This window comes from Hipposideros armiger, unplaced genomic scaffold (genome assembly GCF_001890085.2).
Source record: "Hipposideros armiger isolate ML-2016 unplaced genomic scaffold, ASM189008v1 scaffold_110, whole genome shotgun sequence".
In the NCBI taxonomy this organism is placed as follows: domain Eukaryota; kingdom Metazoa; phylum Chordata; class Mammalia; order Chiroptera; family Hipposideridae; genus Hipposideros; species Hipposideros armiger.
This window is the reverse complement of record NW_017731460.1, coordinates 3625568-3638744: the sequence shown is the minus strand read 5'-3', so window position 1 is coordinate 3638744 and position 13177 is coordinate 3625568. Positions and strand designations below refer to the sequence as shown.

At 41.1% G+C, this 13177-nt stretch overlaps 1 protein-coding gene across 1 annotated transcript in view; it reads right to left on the bottom strand.

Moving 5' to 3' along the window:
- PAQR5 (progestin and adipoQ receptor family member 5) overlaps positions 1–13177 on the bottom strand; it is an 85557-nt gene that overhangs the window by 30769 nt on the left and 41611 nt on the right. The window contains exon 2 of the mRNA XM_019647363.1: positions 11936–12102. Within this exon, the coding sequence (XP_019502908.1) occupies positions 11936–11986 (51 nt within the window). The 5' untranslated portion in view covers positions 11987–12102. The remainder of the gene's footprint in view (positions 1–11935; positions 12103–13177) is intronic.

Below are 13177 nucleotides of genomic sequence, written 5' to 3'. Positions count from 1 at the left end.
CCTACTTGAACCATGCCATAGGGGCAGAATTTAAAACAGCCCCTCCTAAAAAAAGGACAGATGGATGAAGGATGGATGAAAGACAGGGAGTCAGTCCTTGTGTCCCAGAACAGTGATGTTCTGACCTGTCTCTCCCCTCCCCAACTTGAACCTCAGTTTATTTAGGCCACATTGCCAGGTGCACTCCCGGCTGAGCACCTCTGAGTGCAGGGAGGAGACTTGTTCTCCCCATCTACCTGCTCTAGCCTTAGCAAAGCACTTTGCTTAGAGTTGATCTTAACAGAGCGCGTGCTACATAAATCTAAACAAACGAAACGTTTGAAAACAATTTTGTATTCACACCCAGTTTGACCCCAAAAGGAAAATTGCAATCATTGCCTTAATGCTCTGTAGCTGGGCCTCATTCCTGAGCACCCCCAGGTTAGCAAGCACCGGCTTATTTGCACAGCAGAATTGATTTGTCGGACTCCGCTTTGCATCCCTGCTTGCAGGCTGGGCAATTTAGAGTGAAATGAAATCAAATTGTGCACAGCCTATTATGTATAAGTGAGAACCTCCAGGCACCGGGGTAGAAGGGCACGTCAGCAGGTTTTCCTTTTAGTGCCTGCCATGGGCTTAGCTTCCATGAAAGACCCTGTGCACCTGCCAGCTGATGCCTGAAATTCCACTGCAACCATTTTAAACCCTTGGTTTTTCTAGCTATTAAACTGCAAATCACCTGGGAAAGTAATCGGGCATTCTGGTTGGTGGCAAATAAGTGGATTTTGAATGAAGACAAAAGGGAGAGGCAGAGTGAGGTAAGGAGGCCACAGGCACCCGCAGAGTGGAAATCCGCAATTCCTGTCCAAATCTCATGGCATCCTCACAACCTTGTGAGGGAGAGCCTTCTACTGTCCCCATTTCACAGAAAAGGAAACTAAGGCCCGAGGAGGTTAAGGCATGTATCCAAGATCCCGGAAATAGTGGGAGCAAAGCTAAAACCTAAATGCAAACATCAGACTCCACTACTCCAGCCTCTTGCATTATCATTGCTGTCACTCGGAAGAGCTCTGCTGGAGATGAAACTCATCTCTTGGCCTGCAGGGTGATTTGGGACTGTCACATAGTTCTCTGAGCCTCAGTTTCTTCCTCTTTAAAGTGGTGTTATGGGCTGAGCTGTGTACCCCACAAAATTCACATGTTGAAGCCCTAACCTCCAGCACGTTAGAATGTAACCGTATTTGGCGATAGGGTCTTTAAAGAGGTGATTAAGTTAACATGAGGCCAGTAGGGTGGGTCCTAATCTAATCTGATCCATGTCTCTCATAAGAAGAGGGAATCTGGACACTCAGACACCAGAGGTACAAGTGCACAGAGAGATGACCACATGAAGAAGCTGCAAGAACGCAGCTGTCTGCGAGCCAAGGAGGTAGCTTCAAGAGAACCAACCCTGTCGGCACCTTGACCTTGGACTTCCAGCTTCCAGAATGTGAGAGAATAAACTTCTGTTATTTAAGCCAGCCAGTCTGTGGTACTTTGTTACGGCAGCCCGAGCTGACTAATGCACAAGTGGTGAGGTGAGGTTGGGTGACAAGGTCTCTAAGCCAGTACCTCTCAAGCTTTCACCTGCAGATCACCTGGGGGGGGGGGGAGGTCTTACTGCAGTTGGGCGGGGCTGGGGTGAGAGCCGGCATTTCTAACAAGCTCCCCAGGGCGTGTGGATGCTGCAGCTGCCTCTAGCTTCACAACGGAGGCTCCTGCCTCAGCATCGTGCTGTCGCCTCCCTAGAATCCAGTTCATCACAGAAGAGGAGGTTCCCTTTAGAAAAGAGGGACAAGATGAACCCAAAGACACGGGCATGGAAAGCCAGCACGGGAGACAGAGACCAGCAAGGCGCCTAGCGAAGCGCTGTGGGCAGAAGGCCTGGAGAGAATCGGAAGGAAGAGGGCGGGTCATGAACTGCTACATCCACTTTTTTTTTTTTTAGCAAAAGAAAGCAAGCAAATTTAATACATGTGGGAACCCTGCCATACATGAGAGAATCAGAGACCCCACATGCACGAGAGGTTCAGAGATAGAAAGGGGCCCTGAGGTATACAAGACATCCCGAGCTAGGGATTGCTGCGTCAAGTTTAACCTGAGAACTTTTAACTTGTCATCTGGTGAGTGCCTGCGGTGTGCCTGGCATTGGGCTGGACGTGAAGCCACTGTCTCATGCAGGGCCATGCTTAGTTCTGGCAGGAGAAAACACTTAGGTCCTCAGTTAAAAGAGCATCAAACATCCCTTGCACACAACTTACATGCAATTACTAGAACTGTAAAAACACTGAATTAACTGCCAACCATTGTTGGTATTAAGCAATTACAGGTAAATGCTAACTTAGAACACTGATGTGATGTTCTTTTAAAAAAAATAACTGTCCAATACTCAGTCAAACATAAGGATGCCTTTTGTACAGGCAGCACAATATTTATAGAAGATGATGGTAAATTTCTTCTGGTTAAACATATAAGATGGATAAAAAGTAATGAAACAAATTATCACTATCTAAGATGGAGAACCCAAATGATATCCATAATTTAAAATGTCTTTAAAAAGTAAATATTACTCAGTTCAGGTAGGGGGTCCCAGGGTGAAAGTCCCACTGAATGACTAGCACCATACGGAGTGCTGACCTACAGAAGAAGAAAGTGAGGAAGTTGAAACAATGGAACACTCCATTAGTTTTACATTTGTTGTAAAAATGCAGTCTTTGATTTGAGGACTAGGAAAATGATTTTCAATTATAGGCACTGATTTAAAAATCTGTTGTGGTAACAATATAACATGATTAGAAAGTCTGTGGTAGGCAGAATAATAGCCCCCCAAAATGTCTCCATCCTAATTGTCAGAACCTGTGACTACGTTAGGTTACACAGCACAGGGGAATTAGGGTCACATATGAAATTAAAGTTGCTAATCAGCTAATCTTAAAGTAGGGAGATCATCTGGATTATCCAAGTGGGCCCAACTAATCACAAGGGTCCTTACAAGTGGGAGAGGGAGACAGGAGAAGAGAGGCAGACGGAGATGTGACTATGAAAGAATGGTCAAGAGATGCAACACTGCTGGCTTTGAAGATGGAGTAAGGGGCCAGGAGCCAAGGAATGCAGGTGGTCTCTGGAAGCCTAAAAAGGCAAGAAAACAGATTCTTCCCTAGAGCCTCCACCAACTTGATTTTAACCTAATGAGATCCATGTCAGACTCCTAACCTACAGAACTCTAGGATAATGAACTTACCTTTTTTAAGGCACCAAATTTGTAGTAATTTGTTATGGCGACAATAGAAAACTACTACAAGGTCAGGATGTGACCAAAAATCCAAAAGCAGTCTTAGAGCAAAAAATGGCAGCACAGGGTTTCAATTTCTTACTAGGAGAATTGATGACTTCCTTTTGGAATAATTCAAAGATTATGTAGGACAGTCTCTGACTCTTCTCCAATATGGGACATCTTGTTAAAATGCATAACAAATTTGACCATAAACTGTTCTTATTCACACAATGGGAATACCAAGTAAATGTCATTAAACACTTAGATTTAATTTAGACAAGATACAAGATGACTGGCAGGAATCAGTCAAACAAACAGAAGGTCCTTGAATAGAGAGCAAACCCCACCTTTAGTGAAAAATGAGATTAATTTTGAATCTGTTATGGGATGTTGTAAGCAAAAGCCTACCAAAAAAAATCTAGGTTTGGCTATTTCACTTTTAAAGGGATTAAAAATACATATTACTTTAAATGTGGTTTTCCTAAACCAAAGGAACCACATGTGAAATATGCAACAAAGATGACATTTGGATAAAATTAAATTTTAAAAAAATGTCTATAGCAGAGACCCCAGAGAGCTGCATTGACTACCAGATTTATTTTTTAAACCAGAAAATGTTTTAAATTTATAATTCCATATTTATAATGTTGGCCACAGCATTATGATTATTCCTTGTCTGTACTTTAGTATTCTTCACCATTTGTGAACAAACATTAAAACAAGTTAAATGGGTAAAAAAAAAATGTCTATGGACTATGAAAGAAAAGATTCACATACAAATAATCCTGAAATTAATTTCTGCACAGGTTATTTTTCTGGACATTGTAGACTGAGGTATAATTTTGACTAAGCAAAATGCTGCTATTTTCAAATTTTCTTTATAATATCTTTTTCCTTGAAGAAAGAAAAATAAAACCAGTACTGTATGTATCTAATACTGTTTTAAGAGAGAGTGTAAACAGCTATATAAAAGATGGTGAGGGCCGGCCGAGTGGTGCGTTGGTTAAGAGCTGGCTTGGGACGCCAGAGGGCCCCGGTTCGGATCCCACATATGAGGGCCAGTGACACTGCCCTCTACAGCTAAGATGCTGAACAACAGCTCAACCTGGAGCTGGGCTGCCGTGAGTCACCGGCTACAGCAGGTGGGTTGCCATGGGCTACCGTGTGTAGCCAGCAGCCAGTGTGAGCGGCCAGCAGCCAGTGTGAGCGGCCGTCCAGAAGCCGGTGACTGATCTGCCTTGCCCGGGAAGAGCACAATGATGGTGCCAACTTGGGCCAGTGAAGCAACGTCCTCCACAACTAGACTGAAGAACAAAAGGACAGCAACTTGTCTGTTCCCCTTCCCCCAATTCCCCAATAAAAGTCTTTAAAAAAACAAAAAAAGATGGTGATCCATATGAAATTAAAATATTTAATTTTCTTCTATATTATAATTCTCATGCAACTTCATTACAATGTTTGAACTTTATATGCCAAATTTATAGTTCATTTCCCATTCTAAATATAGCTTTAAGAATATTTTTGATAATTCCACTTGCTGTACCTCAGCAGAACTGAAATGAAGCTCAGCAAAAGTTTCTTGCAAATGAAATTAATGGAAAAAAAAAAGACTCAGTGACTCAAGAATAGTGGTATAATTTGGCATCACTGTTAATAGGACACAAATTATGCAATAATGTTCATTACAACAATATAACTCATGATTTTGCTGAAATGAAGGTGAGAAAAATAAACTTTATGGGATAAACATGTAATAATTTATAAATTGTTTTTATTTTGTTAGTCATCCAAACATCACTAATCCATCAACATAATATCCAGACATACGCCATAATAATTAAATTTAGTTGCCTTTCATATTTTGCCAGCTCTAGCTATATAAAAATCAGAACTCCACATATTGTTTTTGTCATTATGAAGGGATATTGTCAATGTAGAAAAGAACCATTTTATACAACTGTTTGCTAGCTTCATTTGAAACATTTACATATTTAGTCATATGGTCTGTGGCCTCTATTTATTCTCCTGATTGAGACCCAGCACATGTTAGGGGCAGACCTTGTTTCATTTGATCATCATGAGAGTACTGCAAGATAGGTACTGTCAAGCCCATTTTACAGATAAGGAAACTGAAACTCAGTGAGATGACGTTTCCAAGGCCATAATTAACAGCAAAACTAAGATGCAACCCCTAGCCTGTGGGATTGCAAACCCATGCATGCCTCACTGCACCCAGCCTAGTGGAACTAGAGATTGCTACAAACATTTTATGAAAATACTAAGTGTTATCAAAATTTTCAGAAAAAAGAGATCACTGGACCCAGTGATCAAGGAAGGACCTGGAAGGATGGCTAAGGGACTTCTGGATCTGGCAAAATGAAGGTCTATTAGATGTCATAAAGGAGCCTTCTGACTAAAACAATTAAAATGCTGGAAGAAGTCTGCATCATATGCTGGATAAATGTGTCAGCAAGATAGCACAAAAGCAAGGAAGTCACAAAGCCTTTGAACAAAGGGAAACCAGGAACCCTGTGAAGTAAGTTGCTTTCACTATCAGAGTTTCTGCTGCCAGACTTTGTAAATAAGAGATGAAACCCAAGGCCCATCAAAGGCAGAGAATCTAAAAGGAGACCTCACCAATATGGCTAGGATTCTAAAGATAAGTGAATGTGAAATAAATCCCACCAGGCAGAAGGAGGCAATGAGGAAAGTTGTCTCTCTGAAAAAAAATCTCTCCCAAGAATTTAGAACAAACAGTTCATTTTCATATAGGTTTGTGATCCAAATCCACACTATCTACATGGTCCAAGAAATCTCAAGTGGAAAAATAAAGTGGTTACAAATAGAGGTCAAAGTTTTGTAGCTCCCTCAGGTAAGTAACAAAAACAAATGCACATCCTCTCTGAAGGATTTCTACTTTAATACAAGCATGCATACACCTAGAAACAAAACACCATGAATGAGAAACAGCAAAAACAGTAGATGGCAGAAACAGTAGAAAAAAACAGTAGAAAGAGAACTCATAGAACAGATACTGACATGTAAAATAAGTTGCTCAATATGTTTAAAGAAAGAACTTAAAAATATGACCAAGAAACACAGATTTGAAAAGAACTTAATATAAAGAACTTTTAGAAATTAAAATAATTGAAAATAAAAAGTAATTGAAAGGATAAATAGCAAACTAGACCTAGCTAAAGAGAAAATTAGTCTACTGAAAGAAAATCCCCCCAAAAGTATCCAGAATGCAGTCCAGAGAGATTAAGAGATAGAAAACGTAAAAAAGCAAGTAAAAGACATGGAGAATATTTCTCCAGAAGGAAAAAATACAATGGTCTTCATGTGATATTTGAAGAGATAACGGATAAACTTCTAGAGTTGTTGAAAGTCACTGGTTCTCAGATCCAAAAAGTTAAGTTGGATATTGTAGAGAGAGTTGGTACTCACCAAATATTCCATGTGCTTTCCTGCATTTCTCAGACTTTCTTGCAGTTAGATTGGGGCCCTGTGACTCTTTCTGATTAAGGTTATTTCTAGGTCAGGGCAGTTAAAAGCAATATGCCTTTTTGGAGTAGATATCACAATGCCCTTAGGAGGGAACTCTTCCCCCCTTCAGCACTAAGCCACTCATCCCTCTATGGGAATTGTTTTTTGGCCACAGGCAGCTACCTTGACCATGTTATACTCTCTGCCTAGGGGCAGCACACATCCACTGATGATGGATACAAACTCCTCGTTCAGGACAACTCTGACAGGCCAACCCCATTCCAGAGCACTCTGTGTGATGGGTTGAGGCCTCTGAGGCAACTTCTCCTTGTACCCAATTCTGCTTCCCTCATTTCCTTACAGGTGTTGTTCCTGAGAACTCACCCTGATAAACTTCCTACAAACAAATCTTTGGTTCAGACGCTGTTTCTGGGGAACCCAACCTAAGACATGGCTACTTCTTCCCCTTCTGTGGCAAACCAGGAGGCCATTATCTTTCCTATGGTGCAGCTACAAGATGATAGATCTTCTGTTTGCTTGGGTCCCTCACAGTTCCCCAATGAGCACTCAGCTATGTAATGTGAGTGTGAAATAAACCTTTTCTATGTTAAGTCATTGAGCTATCTGGAGTAATTTTAAAACCTAGCCTTTTCTGCCTAGTACAGTTAGTTATTCACGTTAAAATAGCTGGAGTAGCCACTAAACTAATAAATGTAGGTCATATTTCTATATATTAAATGTAGGTCATAATTATAAAATAAGTGGAGGGTAAAATAGAATACTAAAAGGAAAATAGAAAACAATGTAAAACTCAATCCAATGAAAACAAGAAAAGACAGGACAACTAAACAGAGAAAACAAGACAAATAGAAAGCATATAAGATGATCAAAATAAATGTAAATATATCAATAATCATTATAAATATAAACAGATGAAACTGTCTAGTTAAATAACAAATATTGTTAAACTAGATAAAATCCATCTATGTGCCATTTACATGAGACACAGTTGAAATATAAAGACAGGGAGGGATTAAAAGTCAAAGAAAGGAAAGAAATAAACCAGATAAATAAGAAAACAACAGAGCTGGAGTACCTATATGACTAATAGACACATTCTAAGACAAAAGGAATTCCTAAATATAAAGAGAATCACTACAAAATAATAATAAATTTACTTTACCAGGAAGGTATAACAATTATAAACTTGGATATACCTAAAAAAACATAGGCTCTAATAAGTAAAGCAAAAATTCACTTATTTATAAGGAGTAATTCACAAATCTGCCATCATGGTGAAAGATTTTTACATCTCAATTATGGTAGATTAAGCAGAACAAAATTAGTAATAATATAAAAATACAAAAAATTCTTATAAAAAAATTCTTATGGGACATATATGGAATACTGCCACCAACAATTGGAGGTTATACATAATTTCCAGGTACACTCAGAAGATTTATCAAATTGATCATGTGCTAGGTCACAAAGCTAGTCTGAACAAATTTCAAGGATTGAAATAATACAGAGGGCATTCTCAGATCACAATCAATTAAGTTAAGTCGATAACATAAAAACAGTACAGTAGTTCCTCAAAAGCTTAAAAATAGAAATAGTAAATGATCCAGCAATTCCACTTCTGGGTATACACCCAAAAGAATTGAAAGAAGGGTCTCAAAGATATATTTGTACACCATGTTCATAGCAGCACTATTCACTGTAGCTAAAACACAGAGGCAACCCAGTGTCCATTGATAGAGAAATAGAAGCAAAATGTGGTATATACATACAATGGAATATTATTCAGCCTTAAAAAGGAAGTGAATTCTGACACATGCTACAACATGAATGAAACTTGAGGAGATTATGCTAACTGAAATAAATAAGCCACTCACAAAAGGACAAATACTGTGTGATTCCACTTATATGAGGTACTAGAGTAGTCAAAAATCATCAAGACAGAAAGTATCATGGTGGTTGTCAGAGACTGGGGAGAAGGGAAAATGGGGAGTTATTGTTTAATGGAGAGTTTAGTTTTACAAGACAAAAAGAATTATGGAGATGAATGGTGGTGATGGTTGCACAATAATGTGAATATATTTAATACCACTGAACTGTGTACTTAAAAATGGTTAAGATGGTAAATTTTATGCTAAGTATGTTTTACCACAATAAGAAAAAGAAGTTAAGTATGGAGTTACCACATGACCCAACAATTCCACTCCTAGATGTGTACCTAAGTGAAATGAAAATATGTCCACATAAAAGCTTTTACACATATGTATATAGGAGCATTATTCATAATAGCTAAAAAATTGAATCAACTCATGTGTCCATCAACTGATGAATAAATAAACAAACTGTGGTATATCTGTACAATGGAATACTATTCAACCATAGAAAATGCAATACTAATAGATGCTACAGAATAGATGAACCTTGAAAACATTTTGCTAAACAGAAAAAGGCATTCACAAAGGCCACCTATTGTATGATCCCGTTAGTATAAAATATCCCAAATAAGCAAATCCATAGAGACAGAAAGTAAATTAGTGGTTGCCATAGGCCTGGGAGCAGAGGGAGTGGGGAATGTCTGCCAATTGGTACAGTTTCTTTCTGAAGTGGTGAAAATGTTCTAAAATTGATTGTGGTGATGGTTTCGTGCAACATACTTTTGTGCAATGTAAACATACTAAAACCTACTGAACTGTATACTTCTAAAGGGTAGATTTTATGGTATGTGAATTATATCTCAACAAAGCTGTTATTAAAAAAAATCTTTCCACATAGAAAATTCAGCTGTAGGATTGAGTTATTCCCTGCACAATTTCACAGGTTGCCATTCATGTAGACAAACAGGTAAATGGCACTTCCTGGGAGTGAGCAATATGGTGGCTATGCTCAGACATTGTACAGGTAAATTCTACCAAACGCTCACTACCAAATATAATCTAATATTATACAAAGTTTTCCATAGAATAAATAAGCAACACTCTCCAACTCATTTGTGATTGGCATAATCTTAATCCCCAATCCAGGCAAGGGCAGTATAAGAAGGAAAAATTACAGGCCAACTCATTAAATAGACTTAAGGATCTAAACAAAATATTAGCTAATGGATTCCAGCAACAGATTAGAAAGATATTACATCATGACAAAATTGAATTAAAATGTAAGGTTGGTATAACATTAGTAATCAATGAATGTAATTCACCTCACTAACAATATAAATGAATCCTGTATGACCACCTCAAAAGATATATTGATAGAAAAAAAAAAAGTTCGGTAAAATTCATTCCTAATTAAAACACAAACACTCCCCCACCCCAAATCCTAGGAAACTAGAGATAGAGAGGATATCCTTAACCTGATAAAGATTATTTACAAACACACACACACACACACACACACACACACACACACACCATACACACAGGGAGAGCTAATATTATATTAAATGATGAAATGTTGAAAGTACTCCTTTTGATTAAAATCAAGAACAATACCAATATCACAACTGCTATTGTATTTTAATAAGCTCCCAGTTGATTCTGATGGTGGGGATCCAAGCACCTGCTTTGAGAAATCCTGGGCTGGAGAAACCCTTTTCCTGTTGAGATGGCTCCTTGTTCCAGAGTGCCCAAGTCCACCCAACACCACTCCCAGCCATTTATTGGGCTATGCTTCTTTCATAAGAATCCCACTATTCTATTTCATTTTTCTTGAATCTTCACAGTAGCCCTGTGAGACTGGTCTACCAGATATTAACTCCATTTTACAGATAAGGAAACTGAGGCTTAGACAGTTACGAGTGCTGTCTGAATCCCCACAGTAAGTGGCAAAGCTGCAGCGCGAGGCTGGGAAATGCACTCTATGAGAAGCACCTCGGGGAACCCTTCTGCCTGTGCCCCTGAACTAAGGTGGCCAGGACAATGTCATGTGTTTACCTGTAGCCTGTGGGTCAAGGCTGTAGTTAACAAAAATTTCTCAGTTTGACACAAGATGCCTTTGTTTCCTGGCAAAGGGTCATGCCATCATCCATATGAACTTGTTGTCTAGACGTCTCAGTTTTGTCTTTAAATTGGGTCTGTGTAGGAATCAACACATAGATACTTATTCCATTACTTGAGCTGCTTGTTCAAATCTTGAATAACTTGCTAACATACCCAGCCAGGCCTATTTTTAGGCACAAGGGAGACTAGAAGTTTCGAGGCATATACCCAAGTCCCACCTTCTAAGAAGGGAGAAACTTCCCTTTTCTCTGAGTAATCTGTCAGCCAGGAATGTGCCAGAACTGTAACCCTGACAATGCCAAGTGGTGGTGCTACCCTGCCCCCTGCCCCATTGGGTGGGGCTCAGAGAGGGTAGGGAAGTGGCACAGGTCACACAGCTGGCTGATATAAAAGGGAGAGGCAGCTGTACAGGGCAGCCTGCAGAAGTTCTAACCAATAGCTGAAGGGGCTCAGGGAAGGGAGAGACACCCGGGGTGCCATGAAGAAGGAAGTTGGAAAAGGGAATGGGGATCAAAAGAGGTAAAAGTCCAAGCTGGCGGGGAAACTAAAGAGACCACCCAGGTGTGACTAGAGAAGAGGGTGTATGGATGAGAAGTGGTGGAGGAGATGGTAGAAGTCAGGCCTGCCAATACCAGGCTAGGGAGTTCCCAGGCCCAGGAGTCCATGGAAGAGTGGGGCTAAGGCCCACTCAACAATCCTCCTCATCGCCTGGACTTCCACCTGGCCTGGTCCTCCCGGAAGTGATGGCGACAACTGCACAGCAGGACCTGAGGAGACTTCGCCTCTGGTCTGCTTTCAAGTACCCATGGGAGGGTCCTAAAAAAAATTCTACCCAGCTAGGTGCTGCTGGCTTCATCTCTTCAGCTTGACTCTGTAGTCTCAATAATGACTTTGCTTCAGTACAAAATACTTATGTCACAGGGAAGGGCTACAACATAAATGGTTTTGGGAGCACTTCCATTTCCAGGTTTGGTGTAGGTGGGGGGAACAGGAAGCCCTCATTCCCTGAGGAGTCTGGGAAGGACTCCATGAAGAGAGAAAGCCTGCACAGAGCAGGCGGGTTGATGACAGAGCAGTCCCACTGTTGCAGAGGCCACACCCTTGTCGTGGCCTGGATGTCAACCATTGCAGCGAGAGCACATACCTGGGGCATCTGGTCTATGCTGACCAGCCTGGGGAGCTTCAGGCTCAGCATCTTGACGGTGGCTTGGGAAGGCCAGTGGGTGGCAACTGCTCCCCGACTCCAGGCCTCACTCAAAGTTCCGACATGGTCTGGGGTGCCTGTGGCCAGCTGGTGCTCAGACCACTTCCCTGAAAGAGACGACGTGAAGAAATCCAGTCAGTCTCAGCCCAACTCCAGCTGGATCAGGATTGTCAGATTGTTTATGGAACATACACATACTTGTGATGGCAAAATAATCAGGCTTCCTTAAAAACAACAGCCAAACTATCAGACTGCTGAGTCACTCCAAAAATGCTGGAGGGAGGTAATTAAATCATAAGGTACACAGTCATAAAATCGTAGAGCTGGAAAGGGCCACAGAAGTCACCCAATCCCCTCATGTTGCACAGGAGTCAGAGGGGTGGAGTAACTTCCCCAAGGTTGCAGAGCTAGGGGAGAGCTGGGGCCACTCACTCGCCATGGCACCATGTACTGCACCTGGGCAGACGGCGTGATTCCAAGACTGCATCGTGGCGGGCAGAAGAGGACTGAGGGCCGTGGTTCAGATCACCCAAAGAGAAGCAGCTCTCCCAGGAGGCTGACCAGAGTGTGGCCACCCTGAGACACACAAAAGAACCAGACCAGGCAAATCCGTCGCACTTGTTGGAGACAGAGCAACTCGCAGTAACAAGGTTGTTTAAACGCAGGCTTAAGACTGCTTAACAGCTGTGATTAATGTGTACTAGAGAAACAGGCCCAAGAAACAGAAAAATTCAAGCTGGGTTTAGCAAAGAAAGAGCAGAGCTCGGAATGTACCAGAGTGGATGCCTCATTTACCCCCAATATCGCTGGGCCGAAATCTGCTGCCCTCTTAGAGCACCCACAGAGGGGCTCTGTCCCTGCCTGAGGCCTGAAGACCTTGCCTGTACCTCTCCTGGAGCACCAGCCACATTTGCCTGTAGGCAAAGCTAGCTGCCTAGGCTCATCCCTGACCGTTGGGGAGGACCCTGCGGGATACTTGGGAACTCAGGGTGTGTGCCTGACTCATCCTGGGCCTTCATCAAATACTTACTTAATCCTGTTCATTAAAGCAATGCTGTTCATCCTTGGAACTTAAAGTGGTTTAGGTTTGAGGTTTGTTTATACTTTTGCTTCTTATTATAGTTCTTTATGTTCTACGTGGTATTACCTGGAACTATGTTGCAAAATCCAATGTATTTATGT